Here is an 18,192-nt window from a genome sequence, read left to right on the forward strand (position 1 = left end):
CTGAGTTGCTATGTTACATTCTTATGTTATTACATTATGTTATGCCACGGTGGGGTAGGGTGTAACAGCATGATGCCTACGGATCAGGGCAGTTCAGAGTTTGGAGTTCAATCTGGCACTATCTATAAGGAGTTTGTATGTTCTTCTTTTGAGTGCATGGGTTTACATTAGGTGCTCCAGTTTCTTCCCACTGTCCAAAGAGCCCCAATTAGTAGGTTAATCGATCATTGTAAATTGTCCTGTGATTAGGCTCATGTTAAATCAGTGGGTTGCTGGGCACTTTGGCTTGTTGGGTTGGAAGGGCCTGTTCCATGTTGTATCCTTAAATAAATAAATAAATAAATAAATAAATAAATAAACAGACAAACAAACAAACAAACAAACAAACAAACAAACAAATAGATACTCTCTTCTGGGTTTGTGCCTGTGTTTGTAGTGCTTTAACTGTAGTATTTTGGCACACTGGAATAGTTCCCCATTTTTCAGTTGGACACTGGACCCAACCGAGGCTGCACAGTACTGAATGAAAGTAATAGATTCTACAGCACCAATTTTGGAAAAGAGCAAGGGAAATCTTCATCATTCATTCGAGTGTATTCAAGCTGACCAAATGGTAATTTGTGCCATTTGTGGAATCTCGTAGTACACATGCATAATAGACAAGATTAGAAGAACATTTAACAGAGATGCTGATAATCATGAGGGATTTTGATAAGTGAACCAAGAAGCTATTTTGACTGGTAGATGAGTGGGGATCTAGAAAGCATACATTTAAGGTAATTAGAAGAAAAATTTAAGGGATAAAGGAGAATCGAAATGGTTGTTATGATCTGTTTGTCACAATTTGTCACAATTGGACTTTGGTTCTTCTCTAGGCTATTTAGAAAATTGTGTTGTATTGTCTTTCTTTTATGTGGATGATGCACCCAGATGGGCATTTCCATGCTGTAGGAGATAGAAAAGAGGAAATTGCAACTTCAAAATGCTCAAGCCAATTCATTCTCTCTTCCAGCTCCAAAGAGTCGATTGCAGAATCGCCTGTTATTTCACCTGGCGCATAAGGTAAACTTAGATTGATTGAAGTATTCTGATTCCTGATTACATGATAGCCTACTTTCTCTGTCCTTCCATTTTCTTTAAATTAAAAAAAAATTATTTCAGATGCTACCCTCCTCCCTCCCCCTTCCCCCTTTCTGTTGTGCCTTTTATATTCTTTTGCCCTGATTCATTTTTTTTCCAGTTATTTCCTTTTCTCTTTGTTTATCTCCATTTCTTTTACTGACTAATTGAACTCCTCAATCTAAAAATTCATGCACACAGTTCCAAATAAAATTGTTATACCTTTTGAAAACTGCCATAATATGAAGTCAAACAATATTTCTAATTTCTAGCCCATTTCTAAATCCCTTGGCTCCTTACAGGGAATTTGATTTTCAATATCTTGACAGAAATTTTATTTTATCTAGTTCCTTTGCTTTTGGTGTGAAACTTCCTCAAATGATATTAACTGCAGAGCAATGTCTAAAATTAATTTCTAGTGTGATCTTCAACCTAATTGTTTTAAATGTGATTATTGTGTATTTAATACCATGTGTCTAAAATGCTGCTTCAAGTAAGCTTTTCATTATACCTAGCCTACATATACATGTGACAATAGACTCAGACACCTGAAAATAATATTTGTCACTTTTATTCACGGAACAATCAATTTTCACCATCTCCACTTGCCTTAAAATTATGTTTTTTAAAGGGTCAACATTAAAACTGATTGATTTTTGCTGAAATTTGAGATTTACAATCTCAATCTCAAATGCAGAATCACATATTTGCCAGCATTGTTCATGGAGATCACAGGCACAATTTTCCCAACTCTCTTGCCTTACATGCAGTCCAGGCTGTGACTGCTGATCTTGACCTGTTCTTCTTCTGTTAACAAAGTTATCATAGTTCCATAACTTGAGGAAAAAGCGTCTCATATACTTAAGCTTGCAAGTTCTGGCAGAGTAGGCGTAGGGGTTTGTCTCTATTGCACTATTGCAGGCTTCACCAAAGAGCAGACATCTCATGTAGCATTAATATTTATAAAGAACACCACCCGCCCCCCCCCCCCCCCCCGGCAACCTGGCAGGTGCATATGACTAACTCTGTTTCAGCAAAGAATGTGCTTTCTATGGCACTATTGATCATCATCTTGTCCTTGTCCAAGGCCTTGTGACCCTGAGAACACTCCCCATCCCTCCCCCATTATTACAAAGTCCATTCATTAATAGCAAGCTTCTCCTGTAGCTGGAGTCAGCACTTTTATATTGTCCCTTTAAGACAGAGGTCCCCCACCTTTTTTATGCCATAGACCCCTACTATTAACTGAGAGGTCTGTGGACCCTTGCTTTAAGAGCTATGTGCAAGATTGCCACTGAATAACTGACTGTTTTATTGCCTCACTTGACTGGGACAGTAAAGCACATCAACACTGTACTGTGAACTTCACAATTGAAAGCTATGATCTTATGGCACTTTCACAAAGAATGAGAGTAACACACATTACTGTTTAAACACAATTAAAATCAAATGAGACGATTTCTAGACCTGTGTGCTTTCTTCCAGTTCAGTGATGAGAAGAGATTGATGAACTACCACCAGAACCTGCAGGACATCACTGAGGATCAGCTCAGTTTGGCTTCAATCCATTACATGCGCTCTCATTACCAGGAGGCCATTGATATCTACAAGCGCATCCTGCTCGATAACCGGTAACTCCCGTACTGCCATGTCAGTGGTTGTGTGAAAGTGTGTCACCTGGGATAGTTAGGGAAAGCACAGGAGAATAATCTGGATCAATACCTTGTTTTAGACGGAAATGATATGCAGCTCCATTGGCATGTAAAAGGAATTAATTGACCATGGGACTCATTTTCAGAATGCTGGGCATGGTGTATTAATACTAATCTAATCTCACCATCTGGAACTATTTTAAGTAAATACAGTGTTCTTTCATGGTAGAAAAATGACTTCTGGATCCACAAGTAGCAGGATCAAACTGAATTCACATGAAATAACTCAGTTGATACTGTGAATCGTGTGATTTACTCCCACAAAATCAGATACCATTTTTGTGGTGAATATTGATCACTAGAAGACATGTTTAGGATCTCTTTGAAGGTCAGAAGTTATTATTACTTGTCAATGTTGCTATCAAGATTGGAAAAAAAGTGGCCTCTTCTGAATTTCCTGTCCAGTACAATGAGCTGTACCATCTACATCTGAAGTTATTTGGTCTTTTTTTTAAAGCATTTGAAATCCTAGAATTTCTGTCCTACAGCAGTTCCTGTGGTGCCGTGTGTCATCAACTGTTGACTTTATAGTGTCTTATTTTAATTTATCTTTTAAATAATTTTCAAACAAATCTAAGAAATTTATACTTGTTTTTTTTAAGGACCCAATCATTACAGATCTGAGGAGCTAGTCCAGTACTCCCCATAGTTACCCAGCTATTGGGAACTTGGGCTCCACACTTCCTTGAACACTTGCATCTCTAGGAACAAAACTCACTATCTGGAAACTAAACAACCCTCATTCCTAATGTGCCATTTATGCATTCCTGCACCATACATCTTATGTAGAAGACTTGTACTCAGTTAGTGGTATCCCCAGATCAGTACACCTCACTGTATTTATATTTTATCAGGAGGAGTAATGATTTAAGTGAATGGTAAAACTGGCTTGAAGAACTGAATGACCTACCCCTTTCCTGATAGTTAGACAAGCAAAAGGAGATAAAGAATGAGAGCTCTAGAATCTGAATGTACATGAAAATAAACTGAAAGACGAAAGAACTTATTGAATTATTATGGCCTTCCCTTGGACAACATTGGTGGTGTGGAGAGGGGCGACTTGCAGCTTGGGCAACTGCTGGTCTTCCATTAAAAAAAACCTTGCCCAGGCTTGCGCCCTGGAAACTTTCCAAGGTGCAAATCTATGGTCTATCGAGACTAACGGAGGCCTACATGGCAGAGAAGAATTGCTGACATCATTGTGGAGAAGGTGCTTCCTCGGTGCTGTTGGAAGTGAAATTCTCGTACTTTAATCAAACAATAGTAACCAAGTTTTGTTGCGGCTATGATATTTCATGTGCCCACTGCCCTTTTTCATTCCAGTAATTGCAGATTTGGGGGATGCTATCAAGTGTGGTGAGTTTCCACGGAGCATTTGTAAATGGTACACACTTTATTCATGATGCCATTTTATTGATTGATTGTCAAGTGTGCTGCTTTGTCTCGAAGTTTTTGGAATGTTTCCGGAAGTGTAGTCCTCCATGGAGGTGAAGAATGTTCCATCATACTTGGGTCTAGTAGATCATAAAACGGCTTTGTCATATCAGGAGGTTCCATAAAGTACCTAAGTACTGAACTGCTGCAGTAACATTTCTGATCAGCAGTAACTTTCAAAATGTTGAAGATGGGGTATTTGCTGATTCCATGGAACATCAGGGTGGAGGATTTATAATCAATACCTGATACCTTACATTATTTGTTAGCTATCATGCCTCAGTGTTGTCCAGATCTTGCCTTTGAAGGCTTCACCGATTTGACAGTCACCCTTTCGCAGAGCATTGATGAATAAGATGTATATTATCAACAAAATTAATACGAAACTAAGCACTGGATCAAATGCCACTCCTAATGTCAAGTTCATTACTTTCATCTTGCTCTTCAGACCAGAAGCTAAAGGAGCAGATTTAGGCTATTTGGCCTTTCAGGTCTGCTCTGCTATTCAATCAGGGCTGATTTAGTTTTAACTCCATTCTCCCACTTTCTCCTGTACATTTAAAGCAAAGATTGATAGATACTTAATTGGTAAGGAGGTTAATGGTCACACATTAACCTCCTTACCAATTAAGAACCCATCAATCTGTCCTTTAAATACCCAGTGACTTGGTCTCCAAAGCCCTCTGTGGCCAACAAGTTCCACAGTTTCAACCGGTCTCTTGGAATTAACTATTTGGTCCTTGATTGGGTTGAGGCTACATTGAGACCTGAAGTTGTGTGTTCAAGGCAGAATCCAAACTTACCATCACTGACCACGTTGTTGGGGAGTTAGTTCCGCTAACAGTACTTTTGCTGACACCTTCTATCAGTTTGCTAAATTTTAAAAAAAAATCACCCTTATAATGGACAAACAGTTTCTTTGGTGAATTTATGTACCTACTTACACTAATCCTATATTCCATCACTTGGCATGTTGTTTTCTATGGTATGGCATTTTGATCAATAATCTAAATATGTTTTGAATCGTCTGAGGATATCAGCACTCTCAAGACTTTTACTGTGTTGTGGGCCAAACAGCACTCCATGTCCAGAGATAACAGCATAAAGTGTCTTTATTCAATTGATGTAAGCATGAAGGGAAGAATCTGTCACCAGACTCTGCAATTTTCAGAATACCCTGACATTATGTTACAGCTTTGAGGCAATTGGTGTTCTTCCAACCCACATGTTCTCAGCACCTTGCACATACTGTAGCTTCTCTTGAGTGACACCAGGCCCCCAGACTTTGAGCATCTTGTGACTTATGGCTTCAATCCATATACAGTAGTTTTCTTCAACCCTGTTCTCAAGGGAAGAACAGTTAACATTCTTACACCAAATGTTATTACACAATGATTCTAAAAGTAAATGCTTGAACAGCCAGTACTGAACTATTGACACTCCTATTCTTGGCTTTTAATAGCTTTTAGCATCAGGTTCTTGTGTCTAGTAGACAATATACAATAGACAATAGGTGCAGAAGTAGACCATTCGGCCCTTCGAGCCTGCACCGCCATTTTGAGATCATGGCTGATCAACTACTATCAATACCCGGTTCCTGCCTTGTCCCCATATCCCTTGATTCCCCTATCCATAAGATACCTATCTAGCTCCTTCTTGAAAGCATCCAGAGAATTGGCCTCCATTACCTTCCGAGGCAGTGCATTCCAGACCCCCACAACTCTCTGGGAGAAGAAGTTTTTCCTTAACTCTGTCCTAAATGACCTACCCCTTATTCTCAAACCATGCCCTCTGGTATTGGACTCTCCCAGCATCTGGAACATATTTCCTGCCTCTATCTTGTCCAATCCCTTAATAATCTTATATCTTTCAATCAGATCCCCTTTCAATCTCCTTTCCAGCGTGTAGAAGCCCAGTCTCTCTAACCTTTCTGCGTAAGACAGTCCAGACATCCCAGAAATTAACCTGTGAATCTACGCTGCACTTCCTCTACAGTCAGGATGTCCTTCCTTAACCCTGGAGACCAAAACTGTACACAATACTCTAGGTGTGGTCTCACCAGGGCTCTGTACAAATGCAAGAGGATTTCCTTGCTCTTGTACTCAATTCCCTTTGTAATAAAGGCCAACATTCTATTAGCCTTCTTCACTGCCTGCTGCACTTGCTCATTCACCTTCAGTGACAGATGAACAAGGACTCCTAGATCTCTTTGTATTTCTCCCTTACCTAACTCTACACCGTTCAGATAATAATCTGCCTTCCTGTTCTTACTCCCAAAGTGGATAACCTCACACTTATTCACATTAAACGTCATCTGCCAAGTATCTGCCCATTCACCCAGCCTATCCAAGTCACCCTGAATTCTCCTAACATCCTCATCACATGTCACACTGCCACCCAGCTTAGTCTCATCAGCAAATTTGCTGATGTTATTTTCAATGCCTTCATCCAAATCGTTGACGTAAATTGTAAACAGCTGTGGTCCCAATACCGAGCCCTGTGGCACCCCACTAGTCACCACCTGCCATTCCGAGAAACACCTTCCATATCCAAATCCTTACCAAAACCGTTACTCGGAACAATACCTAACACTAACAACTGTATCTCAGCTGTTCTTGTTCATAATCCATAAGTAATTAATAAAATTGGCTTAAAATGGCTTTTGTGATGGAATAAATGTTTAAAATGAGAATAACAAAGTTTTAAACACAAAGAGAAAGATGCCTGATCAATGTAGTGAATGCAGATGAAACAGAAATAGAGTTAAAATAGGTCCAAAATTTTTGTTAAAGATCTATTGCCTGTATCAAAGCTATCTGACGTAAACATGAAATAAAAATCCCAAAGAAATGACAGAAAAAAGTGTAGTTTTAACAATTGAGTAAATTGGGTCATATTTCTCATTGATGAGGCTATGAACCCCAGAAAAGTCAGGACTGAGATTCTTTAATCTGTACTTTTTCTCCCTCAGCACTCTACCATCTATGTCTGAGCATGACAATAGTAATTAGCTCCATTGTTTTGCAGCATTCGCTTTCAACTACAATGTAGATTGTCAGAGTTGTTAATTTTACTTTCTGTGTTTTACTAGGGAATTCATGGCCTTGAATGTGTATGTGGCACTGTGCTACTATAAACTGGATTACTATGATGTTTCCCAGGAAGTCCTGGCAGTTTATTTGCAACATTATCCTGACAGCACCATTGCACTAAACCTGAAAGCCTGCAACCACTTCCGGCTCTATAATGGGAAGGCAGCTGAGGTAACGTTCTGAGTTGAGGACAGAAGCTAACAATGAAGAATTCTTCATTTCTATAATAGATGTGTTGATTCCTGTACAAAGCTTTCCCCAAAACTATCCTACCTAGTTATCTGTCTTGGCTTTTTTTAAAAGGCCACAGAACCACTGGAAGTCTATACACTGATCTCTGCCAGTTAATGTTTCACTATTATATCAAGAGTTTTCATTATAATCCTATATACCTGTTCTCTTAATTTTCCTTTGAGAATACTTATCGACCAATAGTAGTAATATATTTCAGATCCAAATGACCTTTCATGTGAAAAGAGCTCTCTCTTTTAGAACCTTAGAACCATAGAACTTGATGTATGATTTTTCTTAAATACATTTTTGACAAATTCTGGGCTAAGATGAGGGTGAAAATTTCATCTATTTTGAATTATGGGTTCAATTTGATGTAGCTTAAAGAGTGGGCATATTTGACCTTTTCACTTCTGAAAGGAATGCTGAAATTTATTAGATAATGTTTAAAATGTTATTCCAGAAGATAAACTGCAAGGATAGTATACAGGATTAATATTCAAACCAGTGAAAGGTAAACTTAAAGACATGTTCAAAATACTACAAGAAGAGAGTGATCCATATGATCTGAGCTTCTATTGGGAACAGTGGAAGGCAATCTGTCAGAATTCTTAAAGGCCGAGCCGAACAGAAGTATAGGAAAGTATAAATTAAACTGTTTAACATAAATGTATAGACCATAAGGCATAGAAGTCGAAGTAGGCCATTCAATTATGGCTGATTTATTTTCCCCTTTAAACCCCATTCTCTGGCCTTCTCTGTGTAAGTTTTGATGAACATGTCAACCTCTGCTTTAGAAAAACCCAATGATTTGGCTGCACAGTTGTTGTGGCCAGGAATTCCACAGATTCACTACTATCTGGCTAAAGAAATTCCTCCTTATCTCTGTTCTAAAGGGACATCCCTTTAATCTGAGGCTGTATTCTCTGTTCCTTGACTCCCATGCCTGCTTTATGTTCTTAATCTTTTCTCTTTTTAATTGCTTTTTTAAGTTACCTTCTTTTGGTTTTTAAAAGTTGCAAGAGTGGCCTATCTTTTTGTGGAAAAATTATTTCTCGAAGTTAACAAAAGCTTAATGTATCACTCTCACCCCAGATGACTGTGGGTTTGTGAAACCTTGCTATTTGCAAATCATTTGCTGTTCCTTGCCTTGCACACAGTGAATACACATCTAATTTTTTTAATTAATTATGAGGTATTTGGTTCTTTCTAAAGCTTGGAAGGCCACTATATAAATGCAAGTCTTATTTTCATAATTTAACAGAGGTTAATCATGTCCAAAGCATTTTTGTAAAGAAATATGTTGTGTGTATATTAAGGCTTTTTGAAAGCAATACTGCTGAATTTTCTCAGCAGCTTCAACTCATGCGTAATCTTTTGGAATAGTATAAACTGGAATTTTAAATTACACATGTTGAAGTGATAAATGTGGTGGATGGAAGTCACATTCTAGCCACATCTGATCAAATACTAAAGGTTCATTATATCCTTGCTTGATACCAGTTTCTACTTGAACCTGTTGAAAATTAATCCATTCAAGGTAATCAGCTAGTGGGAACTTCCAAAGAACATCTGGGACTCAAATTTTGGAGGCCATCTTCCCATTTTTTTTATATGAAGAGTCAGACTTAGAGGAGAGGATGTGGTGTGGATACTTGCGTGATTCAAATTGGGATTTGAGAAAGTTTTGAACATTTTGCATTGTGGACTAGGAATCACTGCAGCGGTCGGTGGTGGTTGAGTCGTACTTAGAATGGGATGGAATGCAGTCCAGTAAACAACTTGTCCCATCTCCAGGCATAACTATATAATTGCTTTTCATTTTGTTAACGGTAATGTGTCTGAGAATTTCTTAACCAATAAATACAAAGGTTATTATTTGCCTACATTTCTCTCCCCAGGCAGAGCTGAAAAACTTAATGGACATTGCTTCTCCTGTATTTGATTTTGCAAAAGAACTTATAAAGCACAACTTGGTATGTATTAAATGTAAGCCTGACAGACTTAAAGAGGTTTTTAAATATTTGTTCTGGAGATTAGGACTAACATAATATTTGTTGATCTAAGAACATTTAAAATCAACCATAGTGTGTAAATGGCTTCCATGAAACTGGAAAGACCATGTGAACACTTGCGTTTCACTTTTTTCAGAACCATATTGTTCTGTAGGCTCGGAGTACCAAATTTGTTGAATTCAGTTTCATAAGTTACCAGGATAGAATGTAAACTTGGGATTTCTGTTTCAGTGCTGCTAAGAATAATGCAGTACAGAAATAGAAATCTTTATTTGTACTATACCCACTGGATATGTGCACATAATAATGTAAATCAATAACTCTTCTAGCAAGAAGCCCTCAACCATCAGGCTCTTGAACCAGTGGGGATAACTTCACTCAACTTCACTTGCCCATCACTGAACTGTTCCCACAGCTTATGAACTCACTTTCAAGGACCCTTCAACTCGTATTCTCAATACTTATTGCTTGCTTGCTTGCTTGTTTGTTTGTTTATTTATTTATTTGCCCGTCTACCTATTTATTTATTTGTTTGTTTGTTTGTTTTCTCTTTAGTATTTGCATATTTGTCGTTTATTTGCCCTGTTGGGTGTGATCTTTCATTGATTCTATTATGGTTCGTGGATTTATTGAGTATGCCCACAAGGAAACTAATCTCAGGGGTTATATCACATATATGTATTTTGTACTTTGATCATTGAAGAAACTATGATTTTTTTCCCAATTTTTAGAATCAATAATGATAACTTGCAGATTTATACTAAAAGCAAAATATTCCTGATGAAAATTTGAAATTAAATAAACAAAAATCAACAACCCACATAATTAACACAAGCCTAATCACAGGACAATCTACAATGATCTATTATGCTAACAACTGGTGCGTTTTTGGACTGTGGGAGAAAACTGAAGCACCTGGAGGAAAACCACACAGTTCTCAAAGAATGTACAATCTCTTTACAGATGGTGCTGAAACTGAACTCCAAACTCCACAATGCCGAGTTGTAATAGTGCCGCGCTAAACATTACATGACCGCGAGTTGCTCCAGCAATCTGTGTGTGCTGCTCTGGATTTTCAGCTTCTGCAGAATTTCTTGCATTCATCCTCTTGTCTGTATTAGAATATGCCAATTCTGCCCTTTATCAGTTTGACTCAATTTTTCTATATTAGTGTAGTCTGGCTTGTTGGACGTGATCCCATAGCCTTTAAGCAACACAGCCACAAAGTAACACAGAAGAACCAGACAGCACACACATGCTGGAGGAACTCAGAACGTCAGGCAGCAACTATAGAAGTACCAGTGTTATTCAAACCATAGATGCTGCCTGAGGCATTCTGTTTTCATCTCAAAATTTAAAGGATGGATACATTTACCCTTTGAAATAGTGGATATTAAACATTTATTGCTGCTCATAGTATGCTATCAAACAGTACCACTATCACTGAGAATAATTAAATACTGTATATTTGCAGAAAGGGAAATTTGGGATTTCAAAGATTTAAATGTGTTCCTGCTTAGGCCTGGAAGATTTTCAGGACTGTTCAAAGCTTATTGACCTTTAGGTTGTCAGTCTAGAAACTACTCTTACACCTTTTCCTTATCTTGAACTTGCATACTTCATTGGAATTTTGATAGAAGTTGTTAAGATACTGAACAAATCAGGCAGCATCTGCAGGGAAAAGGTAGAAATCTGACTTTTTAAGTTTATGGTAACTTTTATATATTTTAATCGTTGGAATGTACTTCCTTTTAACCATACACCTTGTAAGTGAAAAGAGGTGGTGATAAGAAAGGAAATTAGTAAATTCAGGAAGAAGCTGTGCTTTGAATATTCTCACTTTGTTCATAGCATCAGATCTAGGGTGTTGCATATATAAGTATCCAAGCTCACCACATTTTGAACTTGAAAATGAGAGAAACAAAATTATCTTGTTGTCAATATTATTTCAAGATATCCTAAATCAAATAACAGAAGAAATAACAATGTGACTTATTTCTGATGCAGCAGTTATCTTCTTATCAAAAAGATTGATATCTTGTTTTTCCCTTGCCCCTCCTCTCTTCAGGTGGTGTTTCGGGGTGGAGAAGGTGCCTTGCAGGTCCTCCCACCACTTATTGATGTCATTCCTGAAGCCAGACTCAATCTCGTCATTTACTATCTGCGACAAGGTAGGTGATGTACGGCAGGACGTATACTCGCCTCAGTGGCCTTGCCTAAGAAAGTTGAAGACACTATTGCTCCCAGCTTTCTAGTCTGAGGATTATTCCAGGCTTCTGCCACGTCTTCCAGTTTGCTACTCATTGCTTTTTTCTGGAGGTCATCCAATACTCGAGGAGACTAACTTCGTTTGTGCTTCACCCCACAGGAATAGGCACAGAAACAAGTCAGCATTGGAAGCCTCCCCAAAATGCAAGCATTAATATCAGTACTAATATATGGTACAGGTTGAATACCCCTTATCCAAAACCCTAAAATCCAAGAATCTCCAAAATCCAAAGAGTTTTGAGTACTGATAGTACTTTACAAATGGAAAATTCCATAAGGCATAGGGAAGCTTCCCAGGTGATGCACAGGTGTCTCTGCATCACAGACAGATTTGAGAAGTGACCTCACATATGTAATGAGCAGAAGTTAATGAAAAATATAAAAATACTTCATAAAGTGAAAAATGAAGATCTTGAGTGTGTATTGAAAGAGTGGATTCATCAGCATCGGAGTGAAAATAAACCACTTAATGGTATGCTGATGATCATGAAATGAATAAAGATCTATCACGACAAACCAAAATTGAAGGCAATTATGAATATTCAGCATGCTGGTTGCAGAAATTTAAGAAAAGGCACAACATTAAATTTTTTAAGATTTGTGATTATAAGGTGTGTGCTGATCATGAATCAGCAGAGAAATTCATTGATGAGTTTGCCAAGATCATTGCTGATGAAAATCTAACACACGGAACAGCTGCAACAGTACCTATGTGTTATGAACAAGTGTCAGACAAAGTCTGCTTACCAGTAGCACAAAAATTCAGAGTTGGAAATGATGGCGGTCCCAGGCTACCTCATCGTATATTCCAAAATCCAGATAATTTCTGACCCTGAGCATTTTGGATAAGAGATACTCAACCTGTACTTGTATTATAACACATAAAGTCCTCCCAGGACTGGTGGCTGCAGTCCTGTAGGGCCTCTGTGGCATGTTTTGCAAAGAACATGCCTCTTGCAGGCACTGTTTATCAATGTGTCCTAATCCTTCTGAGCACATGGGAGCCATTTGCCTCTTCCCGCCATCACTGCAGTCTCCATTTTATCTGAAGTCAGAAGGTTGCCGCTTGTCGTATTTCTCTTCAGGGGCTGGCAGCAGACATCATACCAACTGACCGAGGAGTTGATAACGTTGAGCACCAGTAACATATCAATAAGAAATACTATGCTGTAATCAACAATCTCAGTTCTCAGGGCAATGTCACACAGAGAAATCCAACAACATTGGAAGGTTTTGCTCTCTCTGTTCAGTGTTTACCATTAGGATTAAGGGAACTGTAAATTTTGCTTTGATGCCAAAAATTGGGCACAGAAAATTTCTTGGCATATATATTTTAAACAATTGTGAAGTCTTATTCCTGAACCATGTATAAATTGTTTTTGTTTGTCTCAATTTTTCAAGTAGACGGCTCCCTCTTTTATTATTTTATACAATTTGTTTGCTAATTTTACCAAATAAACAATTATCAATTAAACCAATTACTGTGAACAGAAAAATAATACATTTTATAGAAGATATGAAATTGTGAGAGGCAGAGCTAAGGTGGATGGTCACATTTTTTTTTCTCAGGGTAGGAAAGTTTAAAACTAGAGGGAATAGAATTAAGGTGAGAGATATGATGGGAAACTTGACCACACAGAGAGTGGTGGGGAAATGGGATGAGCAGCCTGAGGAAACTGTAGAGGCAGCTACAATTATAATGTTTAAAAGACATTTAGACTGATATATGCACAGAAAAGTTAGGTTCTTACAGGGAAAACACTGGAAAATGAAGCTGGTTTGGACAGGCATCTTGGCCAGCATGGATGAGTTTCTCCAAAGGACCTGTACTCCTTGCTGTATAACTCAAATCTCTATGTGAAATGGTTTAAAACTTGTGGAAAACCTGAAAATCTTCGAACTGCAGCACCGCGCTTTTAAATCATTTCAGAAATCGAGTATCGACTGTTCTATGTGTTTTATTTTGATAATGCTGTCTTCTAATTGTTTTTTTAAAAATGGTATTGTTCCTGGTTCATGTCTTCTTTCTTAAACAAGACCAAAAACAGGCTTTTCTTTAGCATTGCCTTTATTTTGGCATTATGACTAGCACAAAAATGACTTTTAAGTCCATAAGGTTGAGTTCCTAAATCCCAGTTAAGAGATTAGCAGCATTCGTTCTCCCATTTAATGTGGTTGTTAAGTGTTCTCTATTTCCATTCCACTTTATGTTTAGTCTATATATCTGATAGCAACACTTTACTAACACTCGGATAATTTATCACAGATGATGTACAAGAGGCTTATAATCTGATTAAGGACCTGGAGCCCACAACGCCTCAGGTAGGCAAACTGTGCAATTCTTTAGTCTGATCCAGCAAGTCACAATGAAAATATTAGTATGGCATATACTAATTGTCAGTGAGAAGTAAAATGAACTAATTAGATGTTTGAGCTAGTACTCTCATGTTAAATATGTACAGGTTTGTAACTGTTTGAAAAAGGACTGTGACCAACGAGCCTTGAATCTGATTGAAACTAATTTCCAAACCTGACTTTACTTTCATGATTCTCTCTGTAGCCAAAACTACCATAGATTTTAATATTTCTTTCTGCTTAGAACAAATGCTCATTGAGAGCAAACAAAATATACTTCAGCTGTGTTTTTAGAAGGGTTTTCTCCTTTAATTTTTGCACTGATTTGTGTTAGCTGTCAACAACAGGAAAACTGAATAAAAGTAAATGCATTTTGCTGGAAATGTAAAGGGCCCTGGTGAGATCAGTCAGACCTTGACATTATGTACAGGTTTCTCTACATACTTGCACTAGGGTGGTGCAGCAATAGTTCACTAGATTGATTGTGGGATAAAGAAATTGCCTAATAAGGCATTAAATAAACTGGATGTGCTGCCTAGAGTTTAGAAGAATTGAGAAGTGATCTCACTGGAACATGAAATTTTTTGCAGGGGCTTCCTATGGTAGATAAAGAAATGCTGTTTCTTTGGGTTGGGGTGCCTAGAACCAGGATCATATTCATAAAATAAATGCCTGGCTGTTAAGCCTAAAATGAGAAGATATCTCATCACCCAGAGGATAGTGCATCTTCAGAACCCTCTACCCAAGAGAGCTGTGAAGGCTTAGTCATTGAATATATTAAAGTGAGAGTTTGATAGCTGTTTGGATAATTAAGGAATTATGGGTTTAGTACAGAAAAGTGGTGCCCAGGGACAACACATCAGCTGTGATTTTATTGAATTGAGACCAAGACACAAGTTGTCCAATGGCCATCTCCAATTCCAATCACTTGTGTTCTTACTTAAACCTCTATTCACAGCATTAAATACTCAAGAGGGAGGCAGGGATCGATTCCAGCAAACTCTCTGAAACACCCCATTGGCGTGACTATTAATGTGACTACCACCATCAATTTTCTGGAGACTACTAACAACTGGAAATATAGCTGAACTGCTACATAAATAACACAACCCAGATAGTCTCCGATGAATGGCATAACCAGCACAGAGGCCTAATGGCTTTCCATCACCAACTGGGAATAAAAAAGGCAGAAGTCAGGAATACAGTCTCATTCTCTAGGTTGTGTAGCACTAGGAAAAATGAAATAGTTGGACACCATCCATAATAAAGTCGGTATTCAATCCACCAGCTCAAACATTCATTCCCTGCATCGATTATATCCTGTAGTTGCAGAGTTCCACCCACAGGATGCACTGCACAACCTGTTAAAACTGCGGCAAAAAGATACTGCACAAAGAACGTGCACTGCCTGGAAAAGACAAAAGGCAGTAGTTAGTATCAGGTCTCCTTCCACGCCACCTTTCAGGCAATTCACTTCAGATAATAACAATAGAGTGTGTATTTTAACATGGATCTCTTTACAAATGTATTTAGCAGTTACACAGCCTGCCTCTGCACTAAAGATTTGTTAAGTATACTGAATGCCCCTATATATGGTACAGATAATAAAAAAGAACATACTTAGCTCCCTCTGTTTACTCGATGATGGCATTTCATAGCAAGCTCGTGATTGACAGATGTAACTTTATGAGTGGTGTTCAAAGGGATCTAAGTGTTCTAGTGTATGGATCACAAAACGTTAGCAGGAAGCTCCAACAAGTAGTGAGAAGGCAAACGGTATTTTTAACCTTTAGTGCAGAGTGATTGGGATTTAAGAATGGGATGATTATTTTTTACTTTTGTGCAGGGTGTTGGTGAAGCAATACTAGGAATGGTGTACACAGTTTTGGTCCTTAACTAAAAATTCATATATTAGCATTGGATGCAGTCCAAAGCAGATTCACCAATCCCATTCTGTTGTCCGTTAAGAGAGGCCGTGCAATTTGGATGTGTATTCCTTGAAGTTTACAAGAATGAAGGATGACCTTGTTGGAAAAAGCTGTAATCATGTGAATCTGACATGTAAACAATGGATTTAAATTTTAGTTTAAGCTCCTGAAATAAATCAGAGCCAAGGACTGCTGAAGGGAGCGATGTGGCAGAAAAACAAGTTTTTGATAGTTATCTGATTGAAACCAAGAAATAAAATTGAAAGCAGTGAAGCTAATCAAAGTAAGACACAAAATGATTTCTTGTCTTGAAAGAGAAGTAGCCATGAATTAAGAGTGAAAACAAAATGCTGTGGATCCTAAAAATTGGAAAGCATTAATTTCTGATACAAGATCGTTGAACTGTTCTTGTTCTCACAGATTCTGCCTGACCTACTCAGTACTCCTAGCATTTTTCACTTGTGTTTAACATTTCAAATATTTTGCAATGATGGAAATTGCTCATGTCTTATAGTTTCCTGATATATAAGGTGGTCTCCCCATCATTTGCGTAAACAACTTGAGAAAATCAACATTTGCTTCAGGTATACAAACAAAATACAGGAGGAACTCAGCAGGTCAGGCAGCATCAATGGAAATGAATAAACAGTCGACATTGCAGGCCGAGACCCTTCATCAGGACCGGAAAGAAAGAGGGAAGACACCAGAATAAAAAGGTGGGGGGGGAGGTGACAGGCAGGTACGAAAAGGTAACAGGCCAGGTTGGGAATAGAGGAAGAGGTGGGTGGTAGGAGGGAAAATTTTTGTTTACCAGAAGAGGAAATCGATGTTCATGCCATCAGGATGGAAGCTGTACTGACGGAATATAAGGTGTTGATCCTCCACCTTGAGGATGGCCTCTTAGTGGCATAAGCGGAGGCCACGGACCGATATGTTGGAATGGGAATGAGAATCAAAATGAAAATGTTTGGCCACCAGGAAGTTCTGCTTTTGGCAAATGGAGCGGAGGCACTCGACGAAACGATTCCCTCAATTTATCACTGGTCTTGCCATTGTAGGGAGGTTGCATCATGAGCACTGGACACAAATTGTGTTCAAGCCAGCCTGTTCTGGAGGTCTATTTAGATCTGAGAAAAGAATTCATTCCTAATATATGACTGAGATCTGGTTCTCGTTGGCTTTTTTTTAAAAACTTAATCAAGTCTTTCCTAAATGTATAACTTTTCCAGGTCTCTTTGCCTCTGTGGATAGTGAAATGGTTCAAATTAGGAACCAAACTGAATTATTACGAATAAATAAATGAAAAAGCTACACAACCAATCGACAGATGATGCAGTAGCCACTGCTGTACGTACTGTCCTTACACATCTGGAGAAGGATGCTTATGTGAGAATTGTTTTCTTGGACTAAAGTTCAGTATTCAACACCATAATTCCATCCAGGCTCGACAAGAGGCTCAGAGGCCTCGGCCTTCACCCTGCCTTGTGCAGCTGGATCCTGGACTTCATGTCAGGTTGCCAGCAGATTGTAAGAGTGGGCTCCCTCACCTCCAACCCTCTGACCATCAATACAGGAGCCCCTCAGGGCTGCATACTGAGTCCCCTCCTTTACCCCCTGTGTACGCATGACTGTATCGCCACCCACACTCCAATCTGTTAATTAAATTTGCAGATGACACTATATTGATTGGCCTTATCTCAAACAGTAACGAGGTGGCCCACGGGGTAGAAGTAATTTCTCTGACACAGTGGTGTCAAGAAAACAACCTCTCCCCTAATGTGGCAAAAACAAAGGAGCTGGTTGTGGATTACAGGAGGAATGGAGACGGGCTGACCCCTATGGACATCAATGGATCTGGGGTTGAGAGGGTAAACAACTTCAAGTTCTTCAGCATACACATCACCGAGGACCTCATGTGGTCTGTACACACCAGCTGTGTGTTGAAAAATGCACAACAGCATCTCTTTCACCTCCAGACAGTTGAGGAGGTTTGGTATGGGGCCCCCCAAACCCTAAGAACTTTCTACAGCAGCACAAC

General features: G+C 38.6%; 1 protein-coding gene across 2 annotated transcripts in view; it reads left to right on the plus strand.

Annotated features, from left to right (window-relative positions):
• The window catches only part of ift56 (intraflagellar transport 56), a 60,119-nt gene that overhangs the window by 11,772 nt on the left and 30,155 nt on the right, over positions 1–18,192 (plus strand). For both annotated transcript variants that reach the window (XM_059953768.1, XM_059953767.1), the window contains exons 5-10: positions 1,013–1,062; positions 2,605–2,750; positions 7,357–7,528; positions 9,490–9,564; positions 11,672–11,774; positions 14,138–14,193. In XM_059953768.1, coding sequence (XP_059809751.1) covers positions 1,013–1,062; positions 2,605–2,750; positions 7,357–7,528; positions 9,490–9,564; positions 11,672–11,774; positions 14,138–14,193 — 602 coding nt within the window. The remainder of the gene's footprint in view (positions 1–1,012; positions 1,063–2,604; positions 2,751–7,356; positions 7,529–9,489; positions 9,565–11,671; positions 11,775–14,137; positions 14,194–18,192) is intronic.

Source organism: Hypanus sabinus, chromosome 29 (assembly GCF_030144855.1).
Source record: "Hypanus sabinus isolate sHypSab1 chromosome 29, sHypSab1.hap1, whole genome shotgun sequence".
In the NCBI taxonomy this organism is placed as follows: domain Eukaryota; kingdom Metazoa; phylum Chordata; class Chondrichthyes; order Myliobatiformes; family Dasyatidae; genus Hypanus; species Hypanus sabinus.